A 13289-nucleotide genomic window follows, 5' to 3' on the forward strand; every position below is an offset into this window, starting at 1 on the left:
ATGACTTATTATACAGATTGGAAAATTAATAAAATGTTCTAATGAGTTCATTACATTTAATTGACTTCCTACCAAGTTCAAACCTACTACCCAATGAGGCCTAGTGCACTCCCAATGGACGATGCACAGCTCCGTATTTCAAAGCCATATCAGATATCTCAATTGTAAACGTGTGAAACAGGCACAGCCGCAGGGCAGACACTTTCATTACAGGAATCATGCACTTTACTGTTTGACCAAATCATGGTTTTATGCGACAAAACAATAGGACGTTTTGAGTGAGGTGACCAGGTAGAATGTACAGCTTGCACCAGTGTGACCAACAAAAAACATAACTTGCACAGCCAATTCAAAAGGTCGCAAAATACAACTATATGGTCGCAGTCTGGAGCCCTGGAATTGCATTAATACAATCGTGCATTAATACAATAGTGCACTACATAGGGAATAGGGTGCCATTTGAGACGCAATCCCGCCTGGTATTACAGCACCTCTCAGGGCAGGCACTGTAATCTGGTTTACCTGCTACTCCAGATGGGAAGGCCAACATTTGCTCTAGAGGAGAAAAGCCACTTTCTGGGCAGAACCGTCACTGGGTCAGCATAGTACTTCCACGTCAGAGAGATCATCAGCACAGCCTGGAAGAGACAGAGGGAGGGAGGACGTCACTCTCTGCCACTTGCTGCCATTGGACTGTGCATCTGTCCGTCATCATCCATAGTCCCACATCTCTATTAAATATTTGCATAGTTTCCTATTGCAAGATTGTGAAATAAGCTACTATGAAAATATACCAATTAATTTTAATTATATATATTTTAGAGTTTATACTCCATATATTTCAGGTTTACATCACTTACCTGCAGAATTTAGTACACTGTGTTGACGACGTATTTGACTTTGGCCTGCTGACCATTTCTGGACTTAACTGGGGGAAGAGAGGAAAATACAAACTTCAGGCAACAAACTGAGCTGATCGTGGACTATAGGAAAAGGAGGGCTGAACAGGCCCCCATTAACATCGACAGGGCTGAAGTGGAGCGGGTCGAGAGTTTCAAGTTCCTTGGTGTCCACATCACCAACGAACTATCATGGTCCAAACACACCTAGACAGTTGTGAAGAGGGCACTACAACACCTTTTCCCCCTCAGAAGACTGAAAAGATTTGGGATGGGTCCCCAGATCCTCAAAAGGTTATATAGCTGCACCATCGAGAGCATCCTGACCGGTTACATCACTGCCTGGTATGGCAACTGCTCGGCATCTGACCGTAAGGTGCTACAAAGGGTAGTGCGTACGGCCCAGTACATCACTGGGGCCAAGATTCCTGACATCCAGGACCTACAGTTGAAGTCGGAAGTTTACATACACTTAGGCTGGAGTCATTAAAACTTGTTTTTCAACCACTCCACAAATTTCTTGTTAACAAACTATAGTTTTGGCAAGTCGGTTAGGACATCTACTTTGTGCATGACACAAGTCATTTTTCCAACAATTGTTTACAGACAGATTATTTCACTTATAATTCACTGTATCACAATTCCAGTGGGTCAGGAGTGTACATACACTTTATTGACTGTGCCTTTAAACAGCTTGGAAAATTCCAGACTTTATGGCTTTAGAAGCTTCTGATAGGCTAATTGACATCATTAGAGTCAATTGGAGGTGTACCTGTGGATGTATTTCAAGACCTACCTTCAAACTCAGTGCCTCTTTGCTTGACATCATGGGAAAATCAAAAGGAATCAGCCAAGACCTCAGAAAAAAAATTGTAGACCTCCACAAATCTGGTTCATCCTTGGGAGCAATTTCCAAACGCCTGAAGGTACCACATTCATCTGTACAAACAATAGTATGCAAGTATAAACACCATGGGACTACGCAGCCGTCAGACCGCTCAGGAAGGAGATGCGTTTTGTCTCCTAGAGATTAACGTACTTTGTTTAGAAAAGTGTAAATCAATCCCAGAACAACGGCAAAGGACCTTGTGAAGATGCTGAAGGAAACAGGTACAAAAGTATCTATAACCACAGTAAAACGAGTCCTATATCGACATAACCTGAAAGGTCGCTCATTAAGGAAGAAGCCACTGCTCCAAAACTGCCATAAAAAAGCCAGACTACGGTTTGCAACTGCACATGGGGACAAAGATCGTAGTTTTTGGAGAAATGTCCTCTGGTCTGATTAAACAAAAATAGAACTGTTTGGCCATAATGAACATCGTCATGTTTGGAGGAAAAAGGGGGTTGCTTGCAAGCCAAACAACACCATCCCAACCGTGAAGCACGGGGGTGGCAGCATCATGCTGTGGGGGTGCTTTGCTGCAGGAGGGGCTGGTGCACTTCACAAAATAGATGCCATCATGAGGAAGGACAATTATGTGGATATATTTAAGCAATATCTCAAGACATCAGTCAGGAAGTTAAAGCTTGGTCGCAAATGGGTCTTCCAAATGGACAATGACCCCAAGCATACTTCCAAAGTTGTGGCAAAATGGCTTAAGGACAACAAAGTCAAGGTATTGGAGTGGCCATCACAAAGAACTGACCTCAATCCTATAGAACATTTGTGGGCAGAACTGAAAAAGCATGTGCAAGCAAGGAGGCCTACAAACCTGACTCAGTTACACCAGCTCTGTCAGGAGGAACGGGCCAAAATTCACCCAACTTATTGTGGGAAGCTTGTAGAAGGCTACCCAAAATGTTTCACCTAAGTTAAACAATGTAAAGGCAATGCTACCAAATACTAATTGAGTGTATGTAAACTTCTGACCCACTGGGAATGTGATGAAAGAAATAAAAGCTGAAATAAATCACTCTCTACTATTATTCTGACATTTCACATTCTTAAAATAAAGTGGTGATCCTAACTGACCTAAAACAGGGAATTTTTACTAGGATTAAATGTCAAGAATTGTGAAAAACTGAGTTTAAATGTATTTGGCTAAGGTGTATGTAAACTTCCGACTTTATGCATATTATCTATGCATAGTCACTTTACAAATTACCTCGACTAACCTGTACCCCTGCACATTGACTCAGTACTGGTACCCCCTGTATATAGCCTCGTTATTGTTATGTAATTTTGTGTTACTTTTAGATTGTATTTTTTTACTTTAGTTTATTTAGTAAATATTTTCTGAACTCTATTTCTTGAACTGCAATGTTGGTTAAGGGCTTGTAAGTAAGCATTTCGCGGTAAGGTCTACACCTGTTGTATTCGGTGCATGTGACAAATAAAATTTGATTTATATTTTAAACTGATAACAGAGTGTGGTTTCCGACACAGAGACAATGTATCACAGTGGGACTGTAAGGCCAACAGGTGAGACTGTATGACAGCTGGTTAGAAGGGGTGGAGACGTCAGCAGAAGTGTTGCCCCTCCTCAAAGAAGCTTTGGTCAAGCCACAGGAAGTGTCTCATGTCAAGGTCACCTTTCCCTTCCTTCATCCGCCTCAAGCTCTAGCCTCAGGATTATGGGAGAGTTCTAATTTAAAACCCTCCATGTATTCATACTGGTCGCTGCATTTCATCACAATGAATTTAAGGACGCTAACACCCTAAAGATATGAAAACTTCTCCATAAAATTATTTCACTGTGCCATTGTCCTCGGGTTTCACATTTGAAATGATAGAAGTGGTAGAGTTATCTTTTACTCCAGGGAAAACAGGAATATTCAGCTAATACAGCACATTCTTCCCTTAAAATAAATGTGTATGAGTGTAGTACCTACAAGTATATATTAGTTCCATTCTGACAAAATAACGGCCCTGTATTTGGTCACCACTGGTCCGTGGAAGTGGTGTGCTGCTAAATGGCACGTTCTTGAAAGGGAGCCCCTTTCCTTCCTCTGTTACTGTCAGGGACTCAAGAGATTGAGCGGGAAAATGAGAAAACGGAGAGAGGGCAAGAGATGTCCGATGGCAACAGGCTGCAGCTGTGACAGAGGCCCCCCAAGTCAACACTCAGAGCGGTTATCTGAAACCCACCTGTCCACCACTCCCTCTCACCCGTTTGTTTTTTTCTTATTTTTCTTCCCCGCCTCCCTTTTTAACATACATGTACAGAGTCCCCTATAGAGAGATGGAGCAAATTGTGCAGTAAAGAGTTTTCCCGCCTTCTAAACCAGCTAAGAGAAAGGAGGGAAACAATGGGTGAAATTAACAAGGCCATACCTCCACCATGTCTCATTATACTAATAGTGTTATGGTAAATATTCTATAGGCTACATTTAATTTTACAAAAATCTCTAGAAGTTAAGGGAACAATGCAAAGTTGTATGTGTGGACTGTAGATGAAAAAAATATATTGGTTATGGTTATGAGGCCTTTTCATGTGACATCTCTAGAACAGAGATGGGCAACTGGCGGCCCGCTTGTAGGCCCGCAGATCAATGAACCAAAACGAAAAAATAACAAAACAATTAGGAGAGGGAAGCAAGCAAGACTTTTACACATCAGCAGTTTTTCCCTCTTGTTATGTCAGTCACTGACAGTCATTCAATTAGCCCATGTCAGCAAAACATTTTTTGATTGGTAAGTTAGTCTAGCGGCCAGCGATCTAAAATAAAAAACCTGGTCTTGCTTTGTCATTATGGGGTATTGTGTGTAGATTGAGGAGAAAAAATAATAAATCAATTTTAGAATAATTCTGTAACGTAACAAAATGTGGAAAAAGTCAAGGGGTCTGAATACTTTCCGAATGCACTGTAAGTTATTTTCAAAGAGATGGCTAACAACAGCAAGTGCGCTGCAATAAAAAACACAGTTCCACTCACCAGATTATCATTTGAAACTTAACTTCTTGTTAAAAGTTATTCTTGAAAAGGGAGAAGCTAACAAAATAATACTGAATACATGTAAATAAGGTATTTCTGCAAAAAAAAATAAAAAAAATTGCTTTGTCATTATGGGCTATTGTGTGTAGATTGATGAGGGAAAAATTTATTTCATAAATTTTAGAATAAGGCTGTAACGTAACAAAATGTGGAAAAGGGGAAAGGGTCTGAATACTTTCCGAATGTGCTGTAGGTAAGAGGTAGGAGCAACCGAATGTCATTTTTGGTGAGTTTGGACATTTAGAAGCGAATGTGAATGAGAGACATTGTGCAAATAAACAGTCCTGGCTCTGGAGCAGCATGTGTACACGCTGTGTCTGTGTGGAGTCTGGAGTCGTTAGGGCAACAGGCCTGCCTGCTCTGCTCAGAGAAGATGGGGGAGGAGTAGACGGGCCGAGAACGGAGAGGAGAAAGGATGCAAGGAAATCAAAAAGATAGCAGTGGCAGTTGTACAGAGCACGCATCCAAACGGCTTTGACTTCTCAAACACGGCAGAAGGCTTACACAATATGATACCCCATCACCTTATTAATTCAGCCACTTCCTTAGATAACTTGCAAGTTAAACATAGGGGTCGCGTTAACGCAGAATTCTTAGTTTTTCACTCAGGAACAAAAGATGAAATGCATAAGAAATATCTTACTGCGTCTTGTAAACACAGATCTGAAATGCTTCGTATTGAAATTTTTGGTCAGCATCAGACTCATTTTGTGTTTCAGTTGCACTTCTCCAGAATTCACAAATGGCATTATAATCAGCAGACAGCACTCTGACTGATGTGTAGCTACTTTTCTCTGGTACTTTTCTCAATGTAGCCAGCCTACTTTTCTCTGGTAAAATGCAAGATTAACTTTGAGAAAAAAGTTAGGACATGTAGCTGGCTACATTCTTTCTATGATAAACAGAAATATGGCCATGTATAGTTTTTGCAAAAAATACCTTGCTTTTTCATTGTACTTGTGTGGATGGCAGCCAAATAGTGTTGCACTTCTGTTGTTATCTGATGAAAATGAATGTATTTTCTGTGAAGGAAAACTATAGTTGCAGGTCCCTGATCACTCTATTGAAGAAAAAAAAAATATATACACAGTTGGACCTGCTCCCGCTTTGTGCTATTTACAAACAAACATGACTGGATCAACTGTTCTGGGGAACTATGGTAAACTTAAAATGAAGAATGCAATCTGCTTTATCTTCTAACATATTGCACAAGTTGACTGCAGGTATTTACTTAAAAAGTAGCTAAACTTCAAATAAATAGTTAACGGTATTGAAAAACCATCCCGTAGCTATTTCCAAATACCCCGGTATACGGTATACCGTCCTAGCTGTATAAAATGCTCTCTTTTCTAAAAGGATGGTTGCATATCCGTCGGCCTGTCAAAAGTTCAACACATCTGAACTTTCTGTCCGTGAAAATTGATGGAAATTGTATGGATATGAACGCATTATCTTTGCTAAGGACCCTGGGACTAAACACCTCCCTCTGCAACTCGATCCTGGACTTCCTGACGGGCCGCCCCCAGGTGGTAAGGGTAGGCAACAACATCTGCCACACTGATCCTCAACACTGGGGCCCCTCAGGGGTGCGTGCTTAGTCCCCTCCTGTACTCCCTGTTCACCCACGACTGCATGGCCAAACAACTCCAACACCATCATTAAGTTTGCTGACAACACAACATTGTTAGGCCTGATCACCGACAACGATGAGACAGCCTATAGGGAGGAGGTCAGAGACCTGGCAGTGTGGTGCCAGGACAACAACCTCTCCCTCAATGTGAGTAAGACAAAGGAGCTGATTGTGGCCTACAGGAAAAGGCGGGCCGAACAGGCCCCCATTAACATTGGCTGTAGTGGAGCGGATCAAGAGTTTCAAGTTCCTTGGTGTCCACATCACCAACAAACTATCATGGTCCAAACACACCAAGACAGTCGTGAAGAGGGCACGACAACACCTTTTCCCCCTCAGAAGACTGAAAAGATTTGGTATGGGTCCCCAGATCCTCAAAAAGTTATACAGCTGCACCATCGAGAGCATCCTGACTGGTTGCATCACCACCTGGTATGGCAACTGCTCGGCATCAGACCATAAGGCGCCACAGAGGGTAGTGCGTACGGCCAAGTACATTACTAGGGCCAAGATTCCTGCCATCCAGGACCTATATACTAGGCGGTGTCAGAGGAAGGCCCAAAAAATTGTCAAAGACTCCAGTTACCCAAGTCATAGACTGTTCTCTCTGCTACCGCACGGCAAGCAGTACCGGAGCGCCAAGTCTAGGACCAAAAGGCTCCTTAACAGCTTCTACCTCCAAGCCATAAGACTGCTGAACAATTAATCAAATGGCCAACCGGACTATTTAAATTGACACCTCCCCCCTCCCTTTGTTTTTACACTGCAGCTACTCGCTGTTTATTATCTATGCATAGGCACTTTACCCCTACCTACATGTACAAATTACCTCGACTAACCCGTACCCCCACAAATTGACTCGGTACCGGTACCCCCTGTATATAGCCTAGTTATTGTTGTTTTATTTTTTTTATTTTTTACATTAGTTTATTTAGTCAATATTTTCTTAACTCTTTCTTGAACTGCATTGTTGGTTAAGGGCTTGTAAGTAAGCATTTAACGGTAAGATCTACACCTGTTGTATTCAGCGCATGTGACAAATACATTTGATTTGACTGTCAACGTACGACTCCCATTGAGAAAGCATTGGAAATCATGGATACTGATCAAATCAACAGGCCAGTCTGGCCTCGCCCTAACAGTGAACTGTGCAGTAAGGTATCATCACAGGGCATTATGTTATCAAGCTGCAGGTTGCTAGCACAAAATAAGTAAAGGAATTTGCACTGATCCATGGCAGATTAAGTGGGATTAATGCATTTTCTCCTGTTAATGATTTGATGGCAACATACTTGTACATGGACAGTATTCTATTGGCTACTGTGGCGTACTATGTGGTTAACACGGGATTTGGTGTTTGTGGATCTGAGAAGATTTAAATTATTATACTTATGGAGAAATCACTTTGTCATAGCACTAAACCCTTGAGATATGCACAGCAGACTCTGCTTGTCCATCCATTCCACATGTGATGTAGTTTACCAGATTTCTGTGTACAACACTGAACAAAAATATAAACGCAACATGTAAAGTGTTGGTCCCATGTTTCATGAGCTGAAATAAAAGATCCCAGACATTTTCCATACGCACAAAAAGCTTATTTCTCTAAAATCCCTGTTAGTGGGCATTTCTCCTTCGCCAAGACAATTCATCCACCTGACAGGTGTGGCATATCAAGAAGTTGATTAAACGGTATGATCATTACACAGGTGCACCTTGTGCTGGGGACAATAAAAGGCCACTCTAAAAATGTGCAGTTTTGTTATACAATGCAGTTGGCATGCTGACTGCAGGAATGTCCACCAGAGCTGTTGGCATAGAACTAATTGTTAATTTCTCTACCATAAGCCACCTCGAACGTCGTTTTAGAGAATTTGGTAGTACGTCCAACCGGCCTCACAACCGCATACCATATGTATGGAGTTGTGTGGGCGAGCAGTTTGCTGATGTCAACGTTGTGAACAGAGTGCCCCATGGTGGCGATGGGTTTATAGTATGGGCAGGCAATTACGGACAACTAACACAATTGGATTTTATCGATGGCAATTTGAATGCTCAAAAATACCCATAACGAAATCCTGAGGCCCATTTTTTTAAAGGTATCTGTGACCAACAGATGCATATCTGTATTCCCAGTCATGGGCCCAGTGTAGCTCAGTTGGTAGAGCATGGCGCTTGCAACACCAGGGTTGTGGGTTCGATTCCCACGGGGGGTCAGTATGAAGAACAAAAATGGGGGGAAAGATTAATGCACTCACTAACTATAAATCGCTCTGGATAAGAGCGTCTGTTAAATGACTAAAATGTAAAATCCATAGATTAGGGCCTAATAATGTATTTAAATTGACTGATTTCCTCATATGAACTGTAACTCGGTAAAATCAATGAAATTGTTGCGTTTATATTTTTGTTCAGTATACCCAAATCTGCCATTTAACCTTATATCACGGATATGTCTTATTTTTAGCCTGCAACGTTTATGGTGCTAAAAAGAGCCAGGAAGGATCGAGTCAAATAAGGTTGAAGAGCAGATGACAGTTTTGGAGAGGGAGATCAACTCAAGCCTCACCATCAACAGCAATTAAATGTTGGCGGGTCTTTGTCAATCTCTCCCAGTAGGAGAACGAACATCATGTCCCTGTGCTATAATGTACCAGAGAAACATGTCGACACAACTTCAGAGTTTGAATACAGCTTTACCGGTAAACCGGTAAACCTGGCCTACAATTTGTAAACGATACCGCTTTAATGACATACTCACATAAGAGGAAATTGACGGTAACAACCTTTTGACGAGGTTGCAGCAGCAGCCAGACGTACTCGGTCGCCATTTTCCTTGGATTTACAATAGCCGTCGCTAGGGAAGCACACCCCCTCTCTTTCTACACGGTGCAGGGTATCTTTACTGAATATTTTGTGTTTTTGCCTAGTGAAGTTGGCCAGTTTTCTTTATTTTTCTAAAATACATGAATCAAACTAATGCATTGTTGGTAGCCTAATATTCTGATAATAAGGGGTATTGTGTGTAAAGTTAAGGAATATCAATATGTGGAGCTTGGCGTTTTAACATTTTGCCATAAAGGGTATATGGGCAAAACAACATGGAGAGGATAAAAACAGAAATGTGTCATGGTTCCCCACCCCCTGATCGCTGCTCATCTAAAGACAAATAAATATAGATCTGATTGGCATGTAAAGTTATCCACACAGGTATCTCGCTATGATTTGAAACTGTGTTGACGACTCCTAAAGCCAATCAATGGCTACCAGGGGCGGAGAGTAGCTTGTCCGTCAGATTGATGCTATAATGAATTGAATAGGGAGGGAGGGGGAGAATCCAATCCGGTTTGAGCTAGTTTTTGTTCCAATGGAACATTAAGGTCTTGCTACGGTGTAATAGAACGTAGTGTTTGAATCTTATACCAACATACAGTATTTTTCTTGCTCCATTTTGGAACAGTTCCCTCTTTATTTTAACAAATACGCAAAACAGCCATGCCTAAAAGGAGCAAAGTAAGTAGAATGTTTTATTGGTTGTATATATCCTTTGATAGATAAAAACACAATTGCATGAAATGCATTTATTTTTTTACGTAAAATGTAGCTGCATATCCATGTTTTGTTCCGCTCCGTTGCAACATTGTTGCACTGCTGTGTTCAGTCAGGAGTTTAAAATGTATCGGTCTGTTTTGATTTGGGAAGTGGCGGGTTTTCTAGTATTTCACGCTGTGATTTTACTCTTCGAAATGTAGGACTGGTTAAATGTTTGGTGCTTAATATTTACCGTATCAGATCAATTTTAAATTGGGGTTTTGTCACGTTTTCATGGTGGTTGTTTACAAATACATTACATTTACCTATAGCCAGACAAAGAGGTGTAGGTCGCTAGCTACGTCGTAAGATGGCGAATCTGCAGAAATAAAGTTGGTGACACATATTTTTACTAGGCAAAGACTATCGTACAAATAACACTTAATTTAGATTATATTGCATTTACCATTTTATTTAAATACTGTATCATTAAAATATAACTTAATTGTTGGTAGCAAAATGCTCAACGCACGGAGGGCGTTATGCACATGCAGAAGCCTGCTTCTAGGGCGCTTTGAAAAGGGCACGAAGTCTTGTGTCATGGCTGCCCTTGTGAGCAAGTCGAACTGACGACGTTTTTATTACTTTGCAATATAAAACTTAGTAGTTACAGGACGTAAAATGCGTTTAAGTGCACAAATGCAACATGCTGCATCGTTAAAATGTTTGGTTTAATTACATGTCCTTGTGCCCTTTTGTTGGCTCGTGCCAATTCTGGGTTATGCAATGGCGATTCGTCGACATCACAGAGCCGCTCTTGTTGCTGGGGATTCTAGTAGATTCTGTAACCATTTGGAGAATCGCTGAGGATCTCGGAAAATTCGAATGAATGGCGGGAACGCATAGTAGACTGTCTGGTCGGAGGAGAGGACACAGTCATGTTGCCTGGCAAATCCCATGTATCACTGGTGAATGAATGCGTAGGGAGGAGGCGGAGTCGGTATTCCCCTCCTCTCCATAGAGATCACAGGCAGCATGGTATAATCATAGGCAACTAAGGCAATGGGAACATGATCTGAGGAAGTTGACACTATTATCCGTTTATTAGGTAGTTCGTGGGTGATGTAAGTGGAACAAATAAGCAGCTATATCGACACTGTGACACATAACACGCTGCAATGCTTTTCTTTGCCTCCCTACGCCTATTTTGGATTACATAATTCCCCTAATACTCGTGGCATTTAAACTGCCCCTCCCCCAGTAAAACCCACCTATCACGGTTGCCATGCTGAGCTGTCACTAACATTCTATATCATTATTATAGGCAAACGCTGATGCTGAGGCAGCAGAGGTGAGTGATAAACATCTTACTCAAATATAATTTGTTGTATTTAATCAAGGCGATCGCTGGTTGTAAAGATTTAAATGTTCAAAATACAATTCCATTGTTCTGCCACCAGGGGTCAGCAGCAACCCATGTTAAACGTTGCTCCCATTTGATGATTCAATAATTTTGTATTTTCTTTTGAAATATTTTGCAGCCTAAAAGGAGATCTGAGAGATTGGTAAATGTGAGTATTACACACCTTTGACACATTAATTGAAGATGCACCCAAAAACAGAATTTCAGCTAAGAATCACAATCAATCTTTCATTGCAGAAACCCGCAATTGCAAAGGCAGAGCCCAAGCCAAAGGTGAGGAAGCACTGACATTTAAAATGTAAATGTAATAGTAAATGAATTGCAATTAAGGACTTACGGTGTCTTGTCCCATTAAACATATTTATTTACAGAAGGAGAAGGCAGCACCTAAGCCCAAGAAAGCTAAAGAGGTGAAGAAGGCAGAGCCTGAGGAGAAGGAGGTGCCCTCAGAGAATGGAGAAGCCAAAGCTGAGGAAGAAGTAAGGGGCTGATGGGATATGTAGGCATTTCCTCATACAAAGACAAGAAAAAAAAACTATCCATTTGATGTGTATGACCTTATACTGTTAAATGTAAAATATTGAATGTAAATTAAGAGCTCTCAAAACTATTGCAACTGTTTTATTCCGTTATGTTTGAATTTTAGGCACCAGAAGAAGAACCTGAACAGAAAGAGGAGGAAGAAGAGGCAGCCGAATAACATCTCTCAAACCACATCTTTTATCAGTGCTCCCTGTACCTCTTTTTCTTGTACAATTCAGGGGTATATTTTTATCGACTATTTTCTAAATGCAGGTTTTTTAGTAGTTTGACTGTAGAAACACATTTTTTTATGAAACAAAAAATACATTTGGAGATGGGGATTTCATCGCATCCCACGTTTTTACATCTCCGGAACAATTACGGTCATTGTAAATGTCAACGGTTTTTATTTTCGATATGGGGAAGGGGTGGGAATGGGACAGGTTGCTGCACCAAGAACATGCAAGCACGTCGTTTACAGGATCCGGTCAAAACAACAGAGCTTGCCTGAGAGACTTACATTCCATAGGCTATATGAGGGACGCTATATGTAACCTGCATTGTGTGGTGGGGATGAATTACTCAAGGGGGAACACATTGTTGTATTGTTTATAATGAGGAAAACATTTAGAATGTTTAAGCTTTGTTCCATATGTTAACTCTTGTACTCATTATGTTTTTTCTTTACCATTCTGCTTAATAAACCTATTCCCTAGTACTAGAGTTCCCATCAGGCCTGTGCGTTCGGTGTAATTGGTTTTGTCTCTGTTCTGTGATAGCGTTGCAATAAAATTGTATAGCTGCTGTTAAAAGGGGTTTCAACTTTATATATGCAGTGTGTAATGGTACATTGTGGATGGTAAAAATGGAATTGTGTTGTTAGCCAAGCTAAAGACGTACATAAGTGTGAAACATACTGACGGTTATGGTTCCTTGGATGCTGAGAAACTGTACATCCACTTGAGCTGTCAAATACACAAACCAGCAGTAGCAATATTCATGTGGGTTTTAGGTATCAAGTACTAGTGTACAGTTCTTTTATTCTTTGTTTATAGATGTATCTGTGTAATGATTGGTATAAACAAACCAATAAAAATTTGGTTGTAATTGTTTTTTCTCTGTGTGATGGAAATAGACAATGATGTGTGAATCCAAATAATAATGTAAAAACTAGACATTATTTCAGATGCTAGTTGATAGTTCTGATTGACCACAAATACATAACGCTGTAGCTAAAGAATTCCAGTTCTGAGACTGACATGGCAACAGCTAGTATCTGTCCTTTACATGAAAAAAGGTTATTAGACTCCTGTCAAACTCATTCCATGGGCACATTGTCTGCAGG

At 40.9% G+C, this 13289-nt stretch overlaps 1 protein-coding gene and 1 long non-coding RNA gene across 2 annotated transcripts; one reads left to right on the plus strand and one right to left on the minus strand.

The window, feature by feature from the left end:
• Positions 1–527: 527 nt before the first annotated feature.
• Positions 528–9317, minus strand: LOC311142261. The gene is made up of 3 exons (XR_014614280.1): positions 9230–9317; positions 861–928; positions 528–638 (listed from the first exon to the last, which is right to left on the minus strand). It is a non-coding gene; the product is annotated as an uncharacterized lncRNA (long non-coding RNA).
• A 180-nt stretch (positions 9318–9497) lies between these two features.
• On the plus strand, positions 9498–13056 carry LOC311142260 (uncharacterized protein). The gene is made up of 6 exons (XM_084177880.1): positions 9498–9981; positions 11324–11350; positions 11541–11570; positions 11660–11695; positions 11794–11901; positions 12069–13056. The coding sequence occupies exons 1-6, from the start codon at positions 9964–9966 to the stop codon at positions 12120–12122; spliced, it is 273 nt and encodes a 90-aa protein (XP_084034006.1). The 5' UTR covers positions 9498–9963; the 3' UTR covers positions 12123–13056.
• Positions 13057–13289: the final 233 nt, after the last annotated feature.

Source organism: Coregonus lavaretus, assembly GCF_964263955.1.
Source record: "Coregonus lavaretus genome assembly, chromosome: 15".
NCBI lineage: Eukaryota > Metazoa > Chordata > Actinopteri > Salmoniformes > Salmonidae > Coregonus > Coregonus lavaretus.